The following is a 16,184-nucleotide window of genomic DNA, read 5'->3' as shown; positions in this document are numbered from 1 at the left end:
CATAGCCTGTTCGTTACTCCCTCCTAGCGTCCTTTTGATCCTTGGCACCAGAATTAGGCGTTCCACTCGCAGCAGGATATTGTCATACTTCTGTAGCAAGCTAGAAATGGAGGCTCAGACCTCCAGGCTCCAGGCAAAGTGAATTGGTTCTTGGAGGCCTCCTATCGCAGTTCCACAAAAGGCGACCATCCTGCACTAGTTCCCTTGGTTGGTTAGAGCGTGGTGCTGATAATGCCAAGGTTACAGATTTGTCTCGTGACCCTGCAAAACAGACCCATAGCCTATTTGTCACTCCCTCCTAGTGTCCTTTCGATCCTTGGCAGCAGAATTAGGTGTCCCACTGGCAGCAGAAACGACTGAGGGTCCCGGCCACCAAATTGTCATACATATAGAGCTAGAAATGGAGGTTCAGACCTCCAGGCTCCCAGAGGCAAAGTTAGTGGTTCTTAAAGACTTTGCATCACAGTTCTGCCAAAGAAGGCTATCCTGCACTAGGGTTCTTGGAGGCCTCCTATCGCAGTTCTACAAAAGGCGGCCATCCTGCACTAGTTCCCTTGGTTGGTTAGAGCGTGGTGCTAATAATGCCAAGGTTGCAGCAGGTTTGATCCTCATAAGGGCCACCTTCATTTTCCTGCATTTCAGGGGGCTGGGCTAGATGACCCTTAGGATTTCTTCCAACTCTGCAGTTCTATGATTCTAACATTTTCAAGGCTTTAATGGTGGTTGTGGGGCACACATCTTGCACCTCCAACTTAAAAGAGTCACATTCTGAGTGCATGTAACTGATGAGAAAATGAGACTCTAATCTGTCGGGGTGGATGAGAGTAAGTGGGCCCAAGAAGCTAAAATCCATTTCAAAAATATAATTTTTAAACATATTGGCAGAAGGTAAGTGAATGGATTTTAGTTCATGAACGATGTGGGCTTAAAGATATCAAAGAGAGATCAACAGCATATTGTATGTAAATGAATCATGAGGAAGGGAACAGTGTACTTTATAAGGAACAGTATATGCAAGTAATTACATAAACGTGCTATTTTGTTTTCCATGTAATCATTATCTGCATATATTGTTCCTTTCTCTCATTATTCGGATATACTGTCGTCTTCTCCAGAATTCATTTATATATAATCTGTTGTTGATTTCTGTTTGGTATTATAATGGTCACATCTTTTATAAACTAACTTGCATACATAGGTCTTCGACTGATGTATTTACACTAAATCTTTCCAAATGGATTTTAGCCTCCATTTGGTTGCTCCCCTCTGGCCCACTGGGGCAGAGTAAGAACTTCCTTTCAGCATCTAGAAGAGATGATGTGCAGAGAACAACTTCTTGGATGTAACTTGCTGCCAATAGTTGGAAATGGGCTGTTATTAACTTAATTGAATCCACCATGAGTTGATGGGTGACTGCTAAAGATATACAGTCTGATGGCAATCTGGATGATACAACAGGGAAGGGTCCCAGGTTAGGGTCTTGACTAGGGTGCAGTTTACCCAGATTTCTCTTCTGATCCTCAAATACCAGTACCTGCTTGTAAGAGCCCCAGATAGCTTTTAAAAAAATGTGTGAGTGTAAAGCTTAGTCTCTCTGTGTTTATAATCAGAGTCTATATAGCCTCCAGGAGTTGCTTTTATAATCAAGGCTAATACAAATAAATGTGGCTCATTGTCTCTGTGATTGAGCTAGTTACAGGGTCTTTAATAAAAGACAACCTTTTAAATGAGGTCTGTTTAAGAGTAATAACAAAGTGGATTTACAGAAATGTCTGCTTTGGTAGTCTCCTGGTCAGTGTTTTGCTGCTTCTGAACTTTCTATCTTGTTGCAGAATATTTTTCAGCCTACAGTGGTACCTTGGTTTTCAAACAGTCTGGTTTGCGTACGTTTTGGAATAAAAACACGTCAAACCTGGAAGTGTGTGTCCCGGTTTGCGAACTTTTTTTGAATTACTATCTATTTTTTTTGGATTACACACAACCTTGTTTTGGAGGCCACATTGGCGAAAGCATGCCTTGGGCTACAACCTGTTTTGGTTTACTAACGGACCTCCGGAATGGATTATGGTTGTAAACCAAGGTACCACTGTATAATATTTTCAGAGTGTAAAATGTAGAATGGAACAAACCTTTTGCCCTTTCTTTCCTTGAATGAAATTGCACTCAGTTTCTGACGAAGAGCAGCCGCCTGTCTATGTCCCAGGTATGATCTTTGAATGGTTGCCAAATTTAACTTGACTTGTTGGATAGTGAATTGGGCCAGGACCTGATTCGGATTCACTTTGTGCATACGGCACATGCACTCTTATCTTGGCAACTTTGGAGCAACAGGTTATAACTTTGGAGCACCCTGTTGCAACAGATCAATAAGGCTCAAGCTTACTAGCTGCTTTGCTTCTCAATATTCTCTGGTTGGCCTCTGTTATTCTCTCCTACCAATAGGGAACCTATGTAAGGACTCTATATGGGGTCTTGGATACCCCATAAGGGAAAAGGACAATTTTTGTTTACAGCAGGGGTCTGTTTGTAACTTTGGGGAGAGAGCTAGAAGTAAGAGAGTTCAAATGATAACTTAGGGATACAACTGTTTCAGGTCCTTTAGGGGGGCTTGAAAAATCACGGCGTGCTTTTAGGCACCACCATCTCATTTTCACAGGTTGGCAGACAGCCGTTAGGTGCTCCTCCTAGAGCTAGAGAAATGGCTTAAAGCTGTCATTTAGCGACATTTGATCTCTAGCTGCTCATATTTACATGTTTATTTACTCGCACTTAACCTTCTCTTCCATCATGGAGCCCAAGGTAGCATGCATGCACCTGTGGTTCTCAGGCAGTCTCTAACCAGCACTAACCAGACCCAGACCTGCTCAGCCTCTGATAGGTCGTGGCATCATGTTCCTTCTGGCCCTACCCTGAGAGTATATAGATCAAACTCTGAATAATTTCATTGTATGCACTGACTTCCTGATGAATTAGAGCTGCTCTGAGTTTCATTTGCTTGCCTAGCCAACTCCCAATTGGCCCTTCATTACTTAGAGGTATCAGAGAAGGTGAGATAGAGTTTTGTTGGCCTGCTTTGACCTGCTTTTATATTCTGACTGTTTTTACTGAAAAAAGAAAAGAAAAAAATTCCCTGGATAATTTCAACAGCTTAACCCAGCTGACAGCAACTCCAACATGCTCTCTGCTCCGATGATACATATTTTTTGTCAGCCCCAGAGACGGTTCCTGTTTGTGTGAAAATGTGTTCTCTGTATTGACCCTTAGAAGTTGAAGTTAGTGCCATGTCAAGAAACACATGGCTCTTGAAGGTAGATGAATTTTCTATGCCTTAATTTTCTCCATGTTTCATATCTGAGAAGTTCTCTTCTGCAGGCAGATGATTCAGTAGATCAGCCCTGGTTGATCAGCTTGCAGTCTCTTTGTATCGTGCTGATTGCTGCCACCCACCCACTTCTTGGGTGCTGGCTGGGCCCTTCAAAGCCAGAGGGAAGCTTGGCTATGCCAAAGCAGCCACCCCACATTGATATGTGGTGAATTACATACTACAGGGGGACGTGGGTGGCGCTGTGGTTTAAACCACAGAGCCTAGGGCTTGCCGATCAGAAGGTCGGCGGTTCGAAACCCTGCGACGGGGTGAGCTCCCGTTGCTCGGTCCCAGCTCCTGCCACCTAGCAGTTCAAAAGCACGTCAAAGTGCAAGTAGATAAATAGGTACTGCTCCGGCGGGAGGGTAAAACGGAATTTCTGTGCGCTGTTCTGGTTCGCCAGAAGCGGCTTAGTCATGCTGGCCACATGACCCGGAAGCTGTACGTTGGCTCCCTCAGCCAATAAATCGAGATGAGCGCCACAACTCCAGAGTCGGCCACGACTGGACCTAATGGTCAGGGGTCCCTTTACCTTTATGTTTACATACTATAGGATGTTCCAGCCCCAAATGACAGAAGTAAGGGAACTTTCTCTAATTGCCTTGTGAAGAGTATAGGAACAAGGCAGCAAAAATTAGTCTTGTCCGCCTCTCTACTCCTCTCCCTGGTCTTTGGTTCTATGTTGTGATTGTCAACTTCATAATTGTAAAAGAAATGGAAGGGAGAAGGATAAGCTAGTTGCTCATGGAATTATAAAATTTTATCAAGTACCCCCAAAGCCATTAAAAATCTGTTTGGTGTACAAAATAATTGAGCTTATTCTTATAAAAATGTTGAGAATAGTCAGGCAGCTGATGTGATAACTGGGGTCTATAAAAAGACAATTAATCTTTGGTCTATGGTGTAACCATGCAGGACTCTTTGAACCAAGCATTCGGCCCCTGTCTCCTGACGGGAAGAGTAAGTCCAAGGTGCAGGGTTCTTGGTGTTGGGCAGGGTTATCCTTTGGCCTTCTCAAGTCTGGGCTGGTTTGTTTTTGTTCATTAAGAGTTTTTCATTGGGCTGGGCTGCTGCTTAAGCTTTTTTTGGGGGGTGGGGGAGGGTGCTGTTTTCATTTCCTCTTTTTTTGTGGGAAGCTTCAGTGTGGGAGGTGCTTTGTAAGAACAAGTTGGAAGTTTTCCTGATCTTGTCTGTTCAATCTCTAGGAATTTCCACAGAAAGGAATTTTAGAGCAAGACACCTGCTGAAAGGTCAGAAAGCGGAAGTGAAGGCAAAGGTGCCTGCAGCTGCTGCTCCTGCTCCAATGGATGGCTGGAAAAGCGCAGGCCAATCACCTGGGCAGCAGGTTAGTACAGAGAAGGGCAAATGAAACCAGAATTCTTGAGGCTGCAATCTGGCAGATTTAACCTGCAAGCCCATTCAACTCAGCAGGACAGAGTAAACCTGTGGAGGAAGCCAATGTGAAGTTTACTTAATGGTTTATTTATTTATGACATTTATATTCTGCCTTTCTACCAAGGCATCCAGGGCAGTTTACAGTGTTAAAATACTGAAACAAATGAGATATAATGTAAACGTGGTCTTGGATGGTGGCAGCGATGGCAGTCCAATTGGATACAGACTTTTGATGCAGACTTTTTCTGCCTCCCTTGCTCTCTTCTTATTCTCACACAGCTGAGAAGTGGCTGTTTGTATCTGGCTTAGAAGCCTTTCCCCTCTTCCTTTTTCGTGCAATCATTGTGGGATTCAAGGTGCAAAGATAAAGTAATTGTGTAGGCCTTGAAAAATCTTCCTTGTCCAGGCATCTAAAAATTTACTTTAGCATTTGTAACTGTGGCTAGATTAGCGCTTGCAAGCCTGGGGCCAGAATGGAGCAAGTAGGACCAGTTTCTGTCACAGTGCCTAAGGATTAAAAGCTTCTTTTAGGGAGTCAAAACTCTGGATACACCTCCGTCATTGCCTGTTCTTGCAGCTGTGTATAGTGTTGTGACAGATGAGCTGCCTTTCAGCATGAACAGGCAGCTGCAAGGGATTTGTCAAAAAGAGTCATGTCCTCCTGCTCCTCTTATTTGTGGCTGGAAGGCAACGGGGGTGGGGGTAGATTGGCTGGCAAGGTGTCCCAGTGCTTCTCTTTGAGATTTGCTGCCTCCTCCCAGCAGGTCTCTCTTCTCTTTGGGGCAAAGACAAGCTTCTTCAGTGATCAGCTTCCACATTCTCTGTTGAGAAGCTTCCCTTTATTGGGCCAGACATTGGTTCACCAAGGCTGCTATCTTCCACCAGCTGTGGCTGTCTAGGGCAGTGGTTCTCAAACCTTTTTCTTTGGGCAACACTTTCAGAATAAAAAATTGGTTGCAACACACACACACACACACACACACACACACACACACACGTGTGTGTGTTTTGCTAATAAGAAATATATTGGAAAACAAAAAGAAACAAGTAGCAGTGTTGGATTTATAACATAGAACACAATTACTTTGGATTAAGCCTCAACCCTTCTTTGTGCCAGCCATGTACTCTACCCAGCAAGTTACCATCCCTCTAGCAGAATGTTTTTGCAAAGAGCATTTCAAGTTATCAGAACTGCCCTCTCCTCATGGGCAGAACCATGGCTGTGTGAGAGATTGAGGTGGAGAGTTAAAGATCGTCCCCTCAGACAACAGCAGTTTATGCCTTCAGTGTGAGCAGTGCTCCTTTTGAATACATTACAGTGTCACTAAAGTGGAAGACGTAAACTTCAGTTGTATAGGAGCTGCTGTAAAAGTGCACCCTTACGCTGCCTTTATTGAATTTATAGCTATGACTAATGGGCCTCTGTCTAAAGAAGCAATAGTGAGTTATAAAACAACAAAGCAGGATTCACAGAAAGAGAATATTACATGTTAGCTCACCCCCTCCAATGATGATGATTATAATAACATAGTATATATTAGTTTAAAAACCTGGAGCAACTAAACCAATTAGTCATCTAGTTCTTCTTTTCCCTGAGGCTGATCTGTCTTACAGGGCAAATTGGAAAGTGTGAAAGCTCTTGTTTCCAAAGAAGAACTGTTGCCCAATTGCTGCCCAGCTGGGCTGGTGTAGCTGAGTCATAAATCAAGATGTGATTTGATTGGGTGGTGCAAACGAAAAGTACAGCACTATTTCAGAAAAGAACTGATATTTCAATTTATTTTTATTGTTTTGTTTCCCACCCTATCCCAAGGGTTGAGGGTGTGAAGCAGGTATTTTATCTGTAACATGTCTCTCTAAGGGACAAGAAGAAGAAGGATCCTTTACCCCGGTATGGCTCCCCTTTATCATATCACAGCCCAGCAAGACAAAGACGAGAATCCACTGACAGCATATGAATCAATATTGCTAACCTGATTCAAAAACATCCACCCACCCCACTCACACATGAAAACAAAGTTCACCACAGCCAATCACAAACAAGCAACAACACCCTAGGCCATGGGTCAGCAAACTTTTTCAGTAGGGGGCCAGTTCACTGTCCCTCAGACCCTGTGGGGGGCCAGACTATATTTTGAAGGAAAAAAATGAACGAATTCCTATGCCCCACAAATAACCCAGAGATGCATTTTAAATAAAAGAGCACATTCTACTCATGTAAAAACACTAGAAGGCGATTGGGCTGGATCCGGCCCCTAGGCCTTAGTTTGCCTACCCATGCCCTAGGCCAACCCCAACTTTACTCACCACCAAAGGAACACAAGCAAATAGCAACGAGAACCTGCACAAACGAGGCTGACAAAAATAAATACAGAAACAGCAGTAAGCATTATGATCCCATTTCATCCAACTCCAAGGAGAAGGAGGTACATCTGGGGTCACCAGTTGTAGTTCTTGTGGCATCCACAAAATCCCCTCCCCATTAGCCTGGTGCTGAAAGGTTGTTAATGTTGTCACCAGGCAGACCTTCCTGGAGAGTAAGTGCAGGAACTGCGGTGAATTTTTTGCCTGTATCTTCTCCGTTCTTGTGCGGGATTCTTTCTGAGAGTTTATTGCAGGGGTGTCAAACTCAAATTCATCGGGGGCCGCACCAGCAGAATAATAAGCAGACCCCCCCCTAATAAGCAGACCCCCTCCCCCCCCCACATACATCATATGTACTTAAAGTACAGGAGAGAAGGGTTCAGGCAGCTGTTGGATCTGTCACATCACAGGATGGCATGCGCTCAATATAAAAACAAGTGGAGGTTTCCTGAATGCATGTAAAGTGGAGGTTTCCTGTGTAGAACGGCCGGCGCCGCTAGAGGGCAGACATTCTCTGGCTTGTAGGCTGCCGCGTACGCCCTGACGAGACGGCTTTCTTGTGTCCCAAAAAAAAAAAAAAAAAAAAAAGCGAGAATAAAAGGTGAAGGCTGGTGGCCGGCGGCTACACGGGCCACATTACGAGGTCTGGTGGGCTGGATTCAGCCCGCGGGCCTTGTGTTTGACACCCGTGGGTTATTGCATAACCTCAGAAGCGAAAGAAGGGGCATTTCTGCCTGAATCCTGTGGATCTTGGTGGCTTGGTAAATCCTTCTTCTTTTGTGATGCTGCTTCAGCTGCCAGATTCCACCTCAAATGTCAAGCTGAAGAGGAAGCCATGCTGTTTACTGTGCTGTTCTCTGCACAAAGTACCAGCAAACACCAGAACATAGAGAAGAAGACTGTGCTAAACCAGCTTTGGTCAAAGCAGCATGACCTACTGGCATGGTTGAGATCGCATAAACAAGCAGTTGGTAGCCTCAGCCTTACGCCCTCCTCTCCTCCTCTCACTCATGGCAATGCCACACCTCTCATTTTGCTCTGTACGTCCTTTAGCAAAGTTTCCTTCATGGCTTAAAGAGCTGTCAGTCATTTCTGGCTTGGCTCAGCCACCCTTCTGATCTGTGTGCTGCTCCTATATTGGAGTAATGCAACACTTACATTTACAGCACTTACACAACATACATTGCAGAGCTGTGCATGTAATATTGCAAACTTTACAACAACCCTGTATGTATTAGTCCCGATATTGTAAATGGAGTGGGGTTTGAGACGTGGGTTTTGAAGGTTGCCAGCTGAATTTGTGGCTGAGATGAGATTTGGTTCTCCCCTGGATCTGTGCGCTGGGTGCGTTACTGACCTCTCTCTTCAGACGATCTCCTTATTGCATGCTATATCTCCACCATTTCACCCCTGCTTAGCTGTTTGGTTGCTGCCACCGGCTTTCAGGGAGTGCCCTCCCTTTCCCCACAGCTTGTTAAGACTTAAATGTGTTCTCTCAATGTGCCTTTTTAAAAAAAAAAGTATGACTTCCTCTTGATACCTAGGCAGATAATCTGCCAGTCATATATTTCATGCTGGTGAAATAGTGAATATCGTTGGGAGTGCAGTGTTCCCCAGTGTGTTTTGGGACAGTCCTGTTCTGCAAACCAGGCTTTCCTTCATGTTTTTCATGATTTTGAAAAAGCTGCTTCTTTAAAAGCACTATACATAGTGTCCACCAAGGATACGTGCTGCAGAAATTACTTGACTCAGGGTACGTTCTCTCAAACGTAATGGGAGAGCATCTATTTGGTGTGAATGTAGGGAGTGAGCTGTTGCCTTTGGAACTAGTCATCCTTTTTTGAGAAGTGCGGAGAAAGTTTTTGCAGATGTAACCTGCAGCTGTTAACTTGAAGTGCTTTGAGTGAAAAGCTTGTTTAAATTAAACACAAATCAAAAGGTTTGAATGAAGCTCTTTTAATGCCTGGGGTTGTGAGAAACATCACTTGATACAGGTTGATCGCTTCTATCCATTTCAAAGAGGGCTTAAAATAATAATTTGATTAGCTTTTGAAGACTTCTTTGAAAGGAGTAGCTGAACCCAGAAGGGCATGTTTTCTTGGTAATGTCTAGCCACAACTCCCAGTCATGCTCTTGAAGAGGCATCAAATAGAAGAGATACACCCCCTTTGTTCATTCTTTGTGATCTTTCCCACAGGCCTCTGTTGGCAAGAAATGGCAAGCTCTTCAGAGGGAAAAAAAGCATTGTGTTGTTAGCCTTTGGCCAATTTAAAGTGGCACCGTAAGGGGATGGAGACTCAAAGACTCAAAAGGTGAAAGGGATGGGTTCTAAAATCACTGAAGACTGCCTTGTATTTGACGACTTGCCTAGTAGCCACAGGCAACCAGGATTTTCATGCAGGTGACTGAGCAGCCAGCTCACTTGATTTCTTGGCTAGCTGTAAAGGAAGAGTAGTCTTATCTCATCCAGAATCAGCACAAAAAAAACACAGTGGGCTATCAGAGTGTCTCTCCTCCACCATCCATCATGGCACTTTTTCTTGTGTTTCCATGCTGACTTTGGAGGAGGGGGCAAAACAAATATTGCAGGCTAGTAACTTTTTGACATATTTGTAAGGCTGACTGAAGAAGTACCCTTCTCCCCTTCTTGTACAAAATGGATGCAGCAGGATGGAGAACTACTGCTGCTGCAACCTTGTTGAGCTCCTCTTGTCCTAGCAAGAGTACAGCTATGGGGCTGGGGCCCTGTGCTGTGGGATCACCCTATACTAGTTATTAGAGGGTTGAGTTGTTGTCACGTCACCAGAGAAATGGATGGTTGTTTTTAACTCATGCACAAAGCAGAGACACAAATGCCTAGACAAGGGCTGGGATCTAAGGAATACCCATGCTTATATGCATGTCTGTGTTGTGTATGTATGTGTTTGTGTTGAAACAGTTTTTAAATTTAGGCTTTGTTGAGTTTGCTCCAGCAGGTTAGCGGTAGCGGCAGCAACTGGTGTGATTGTGCAAGGTGTGGCAGGTTGTACATTGGGACCTTCTCTGCAAAGATCCTGCCTGAGCTCTAAACCACCGTTTTGTTCAAGCATTAGTCATTAATTACTCTTGGATTTCATCTCTGCGTAGTCCAGTAATTTCTAGCTCATTCTCTGTATTTTTGTTCTGCTGCTGTGGAGAAAGGTGCTGAAGAAAGGTGCTATTACACAACTGAAATTGAGAATATAATGGAAGACTCCCAACTCAGCTCTCTGAAGGTGCACATTGTATTAGCTGTGAAAATTCAAGACTTAGCTGTTACATGCATGCAGAGAGCTGAAGGGAAATGAGCATTTATGTAGCATGAAATGCCCTCTGGCGGACAAGGAGTGCAAAGTTAGCCAGTTCTTACACTAAGGGAGGATGACCAAAGCACTGGCAGTGACATTTTCATTGCTGCAGTAACCTGAGGTTTTCCGTTTCCTTTGGTCCCTGCACAGTAGCAAAGTGGGGTTGATATGGCAGGCACATTAGTTCTATTGACTGTGAGGGTTTTGGAGCTCCTTATAGGTCTTTGAGCAGCATCAGCTTTGACCGAGCCATCAAATGCATGTTGAATTGTGAACTGCACTGGATTAAACATGAACTAAATGCCGAATTCTGAAATAACCACAGAGGGGAAAAATTCAAGCATTTTAAATATTGAATAGTATTTATTGAAATGTTAAACAATTTCCCTCCTATTATTATGACTTGCATTTAACAAGGTTTCCTTTAACATTCACACATTCATATTGTATTGATAGTTATATGATATATTTATGGGTTGACTTTTGCACACTTTTCTCAATAGCACCTTGGGCACAGCAATCTTTTTCTCCTGAAACAACTGCATTGTCAACCAATTAATAAATAAAATCATTAATAAGGATTACAGAATGGGTAAATTGGCTGCACTCTCCTTCCCCCACCCCTTTCGAACTTTTCCTTCCAGCTGGAGCTTATCTTTAGAAGCACAATTTAATGGCGAATCCTCCAGCACACAATTTGGGAAATTATCCTACTGGTTGATTTTTTATTGTTTAAAAACTTGTGTTCTCTTCAGTTCTTAATTCATCTGGGGCTGAATATGCAGCCTCTGGTGCTTGAAATACTTTTATTGTAGATTCAGAAACACTTCTTCCATGTTAATGATTGCTTTTTAAAATGCTGATTTTAATTTTCAGGTCCCTGACAAAGGAGGAATGAAGAGTGCTTCTCTAAAGGATTTATGTCCTGAAGACAAGAGGCGCATAGCAAACTTAATTAAGGAGCTTGCAAGGTGAGGATAAACTGTCTGATAATGCATCAGGTTTAGGATGAGACTCTCTTTCCAATTACTGTTATGAAATTTAAGCGTTCATGTTTATTAAAAGCATAAAGTGGTACCTCGGGTTAAGAACTTAATTCCTTCTGGAGGTCTGTTCTTAACATGAAACTGTTCTTAACCTGAGGTACCACTTTACCTAATGGGGCCTCCCGCTGCCACTGCGCAATTTCTGTTCTCATCCTGAAGCAAAGTTCTTAACCCAAGGTACTATTTCTGGGTTAGCAGAGTCTGTAACACAAAGCGTCTGTAACCTGAGGTACCACTGTATTACCACTCCTTGCTGGCACGGGTATGATCAAGTAAGGCATGGAGCAGTTGTCTGCCTTTGTTGCAAGAGACTGCTGCTGTTTAAGGAAGGCCTTCAAAGGGTTTCCTACAAAATTTGTCCCCATTGTGTCACTGATGGCCTGAAACGTTGTGTCCTATCTCACTTTGCTGTTTCCCCCCAAGCACCTACAAGTTCTTGCTTTGGACTGTGACATACTAACATGGGGCCTGATAGACATGTGTGTTTGGAGGCTTTGTGTGAAACCAGCACCCATGTGGTCCTGAGAGCACACTCCCTCCCAAAGAATCTTTAGTGGGAGTCACACAGAGTGCTGTCCTTAATGTGTGTATCTGAACCCTCCCAAACGACAAAGGTGGGTCCACGTGGAAATAATATAAAAAATAAGGAATTTATTGTAAAGATAGTTTTAACAATGAAGTGCAGCAGCATACATTCCACAATTCTAAGCACATATAAAAGCAATATTCTAACTTTCTAAAATAAGTGTTCTAAATAATTAGAATTAATTAGAAAGATACAGGTTAGTTCTTTTGGCACCTGCTGGAGTGCTCCTGAAACTGTGAGTGTGCAGGTAATCTGACTTGAGGTTGCCTGACTCATTCTGGAAGTGCCGATGCTCTGTCTAGTTTGTATTTTCAGTTCTACGGGATTCCCAGTTGGTTGAAGGAACCTGGCACAAGAATCTTAAAGTGGAGACTTCAGGATTTCAAAACCTGCTCCTGGTGCCCTTTTGCTTATTAATTATCCCATTGCCATTGTTGCAACCTAGCTTCCTGAGGAGGAGTGAATTGTTATGTATCTCCCTGACCTAGCTGGCAAGAAGGTCAGGGATAGAGACATCAGTTATGCCGCTGTATGTAAGCTTACAAGACGGCAGGAGTGTCGTTTCCTATGGCCATCCACTTCAGCCAAGCCTGTCTTTGGTTCACTCCTGAACACAAATTGGGAGCAACAGCAAAAGCCTCATTGCTGCTGTTTGTGTGGCTGTGGTTTGCACTGCCCCTTTAATAATCCAGCTGCCTAGTACTGGCTTTGCAGGTGCACTCTAGATAGTCTTCTTTCTGCCATCTAAGCTATGGTAAAAGGCTGGAACATGTGCTGCTGGAATCGATTGAAGGATTAAACAAGGTGGGCTGTATGTTGGCTGTCTAGTGTCCGGAAGCAGCACTAATAAGCCTTGCACATGCTTTTCTAGCTCCCTGCTCCTCAGCCAATCCCACTGTCTTCTTCAATTATTCACCATTCATCATTTTCCTAGTTTAAGCTCAACATGCAGCAGTTCTCCTGAGGCCTTGAAGCTGGAGTCAGTTGGGGATAACATGTATTGTTATCCAGATTTGTCATTTTATATAGCATCATCCTACAATTCGGGTGTTCTGTTACCTTTGGTTGTAACCAGAGATAGAGAAGGAGTTTCTTGTTGAAAAGCTTTAACCTCCTTTGAGTCATTATGAGGTTCTTGTTCTTCCCATGAGTCTGTGATCACTGCTCTCCTATTAATGTAAGAATGGAAAACAAGGTTTGCATGTGTTTGCATATTTGTTTGTGTTCCCTACTGTATAGCTTGTGGGCAGAATGTGATATTTGGGTACTGAGAATGAACTGGGTGAAGTTATGGGAGAGGAGATTATAATTACTTTCTACCCCTGCGTTTTTGAGCATTCCCTCACAAAGTGGCTTATGATAAAAATTGCTAAGCGAAACAGTTGGACAAACAGTAATATGAGGCTATGTCTGTTGGTCACCTAATAGTCATGATGAGAACCAAGTCATGCTGGGAACAATGGGGGAATTGTATTTTCATTGTCCTCTATCTCTGTATTTTGGGGGATAATTGGCTGATAGCTATCACAGACTGAGATCCAGCCTGGTTGGACTTGAGGCCTAGCCGAGTTTGGCATATCTTATCTTTTTATCTCCAGCAGAATGAACCACAGGGAGCAACCACTAAGAGTTGACCCACTTCAATCCTTCTCTGTTTGTCCTTGAGATGATGCCCTTGTCAGATGCTTTCATTTGCAATAAACCATATTTTGTCCAGTAGTGAACTCTGAAAACCAACTGTGGCAAAACATGTGTTGTGCATACTGTAGTTTGTTTACAGGATATCAAACCTGGTGCTGCAAGCTTCTGAGTTTGTTCCTTAGTGTGTGAAGAAGGGTTGCGGGAATGCATGCAAGTCAGCCGCTTGTTCACAAAATGGCAAACCGTGGTTTGTTATGTGGCGCTTGGGGGGGGGGAATTGTCATCGCGCCACTCCTTGGTGTGTGGAGTGCCTCAGGGTGCGATGCTCTCCCCGATGCTTTTTAACATCTTTATGTGCCCCCTCGCCCAGCTTGTCTGGAGTTTTGGGCTGGGTTGCCATCAGTATGCTGATGACACCCAACTCTATCTGTTGATGGATGGCCATCCTGACTCGGCCCCAGACACACTGACCAGATGTCTGGAAGCTGTGGCTGGATGGTTACGTGGGAGCCGGTTGAAGTTAAATCCTTCGAAGACAGAGGTCCTCTGGCTGGGGCGGGACGATATGGGATCGAGGGGGCAACTCCCATCTCTTGCGGGGGTGCAATTAGTGCCAGCACCGTCCGTTAAGAGTTTGGGTGTAATCTTCGATACTTCCCTCTCTATGGAGGTACAGATTACAGCTATAACAAAGGCGGCATTTTTTCATCTCCGCCAAGCTAAGCAGTTGGGCCCCTTATCTCTCTCGCCCTGACCTAGCCACTGTGATCCATGCGACGGTCACCTCCAGACTGGATTATTGTAACTCGCTCTATGTGGGGCTGCCCTTGAGACTGACCCAGAAACTCCAGCGGGTGCAGAATGCCGCGGCGAGACTCCTTATGGGGTCTTCGCTGCGAGATCACATTCATCCGGTACTATACCAGCTGCACTGGCTCCCGGTAGAGTACAGGATCAGGTTTAAGGTGCTGGTTTTAACCTTTAAAGCCCTATACGGCCTAGGACCCTCATACCTACGGGACCGCCTCTCCTGGTATGCCCCACAGAGAAACCTACGGTCTGCAAATAATAACCTCCTCAAGGTCCCAGGCCTCAGAGAGGTTAGGCTGGCCTCAACTAGAGCCAGGGCCTTCTCGGCTGCGGCTCCACTCTGGTGGAACGCTCTGTCACAAGAGACTAGGGCCCTGCGGGACCTGACATCTTTCCGCAGGGCCTGCAAGACAGAGTTGTTCCACCAGGCCTTTGCTCAGGGCGCAGCCTGACTCCCTCCTCCGGCAACCTGCGCAGAATTTTGCTTAATCGGTTGCCATCAATTTGATTTTAATTAATTTTTATAATGAAATTTTTAGAATGTGTGATTATTTGACTGTTTGATTATTTGATTGTTGTTAGCCGCCCTGAGCCCGGCTTCGGCTGGGGAGGGCGGGATATAAATAACATTTATTATTATTATTATTATTATTATTATTATTATTATTATTATTATTATTATTTTAGAACTGGGCAGAGGGTCCAAGATGGTTGTGGTTCAGTTGTAAAAGATTTTAAGTGTAATCATTAGCATTTATGTGGGTGTTAAATTTATTTCAAACTGGGTTATTTTTTGAAGAGATGCTAAGGGATTTTTTTTAAAAAAATCCTCATTTAAATAAATATATATGCTTTACCCCTTGTTTTCTAAGGAAAGCATTTTTTTTTAAATCTCCTCTGTATGCATACATTAACTCATTTAAGAACAAGATTCTTTTTAAGTCTTGGATGCTCTGAGTCCCCCCCCCCCCCCGGGCCAGCTTGATAATTCTACCTTCCAATTTTTGGAAGAAAAATAGAAAGTTGCAGCAACATTAATTCTGAAAAGTAAAATGAGCGTAACACTCTCTTATACTTGGTTTTCCTTTTATTTTTAAACCTAATCATATTTTAATGGATATAATTAAAAAGACCTCTTCACCGTAATGAGGGAGTTAAGCTTTAGTTTCTTTCACCTCCACTCTTTTAATGCTTGCCATAATTTTCTTCTCTCTTTGGAAAAGATGGAAGGGTTCTTTCCCCCCATTACTATTAACCAGCACTGGTGTAATTCCTAATAACAAAACAGAGTAGGAATACTCCTTTTTTCTGTTTTGAACCGTGCATTGTAGATTGACTGCCATACTCTGATTTCTTAGACTAATGCTTTGATCAGCAGGAGTTGTTTTACACCTTGGTTCTTCACTTGATTTATTTGTTGCTTTTCCTTTTATCTTGCCCTGTATTGCCAAAGGCAGTCCCAGGACAGGGGACATTAAAACTGAAACAACACATTATAAATATCAGGCAAGAATGATCAAACCATGCCAGAATAACAAAACGGACTAATATCCACTAATCAGTCAGGCACTAATGAAAACTGATATGTGCTGAGCTGTTACTCAGAAGGGAGGCAACTGCACAATTGGGGCACCACCACCAAAAAGGCTCTT

The 16,184-nt window shown here is 43.6% G+C and overlaps 1 protein-coding gene across 5 annotated transcripts in view; it reads left to right on the top strand.

Annotated features, from left to right (window-relative positions):
- Window positions 1-16,184, top strand: part of KIAA1328 — a 207,206-nt gene that overhangs the window by 817 nt on the left and 190,205 nt on the right. For 2 of the 5 annotated variants that reach the window (XM_083702766.1, XM_083702765.1), the window contains exons 2-3: window positions 4,570-4,709; window positions 11,326-11,420. In XM_083702766.1, the coding sequence (XP_083558892.1) occupies window positions 4,570-4,709; window positions 11,326-11,420 (235 nt within the window). Of the gene's footprint in view, window positions 1-2,167; window positions 2,204-4,279; window positions 4,325-4,569; window positions 4,710-11,325; window positions 11,421-16,184 lie in introns of all 5 variants that reach the window. The other 3 variants (XM_083702763.1, XM_083702764.1, XM_083702767.1) reach the window with 3 other exon arrangements.

The sequence above is a fragment of the Podarcis gaigeae genome, assembly GCF_964106915.1.
Source record: "Podarcis gaigeae genome assembly, chromosome: 11".
In the NCBI taxonomy this organism is placed as follows: Eukaryota; Metazoa; Chordata; class Lepidosauria; order Squamata; family Lacertidae; genus Podarcis; species Podarcis gaigeae.
This window is presented reverse-complemented; position numbering and strand designations above follow the sequence as displayed.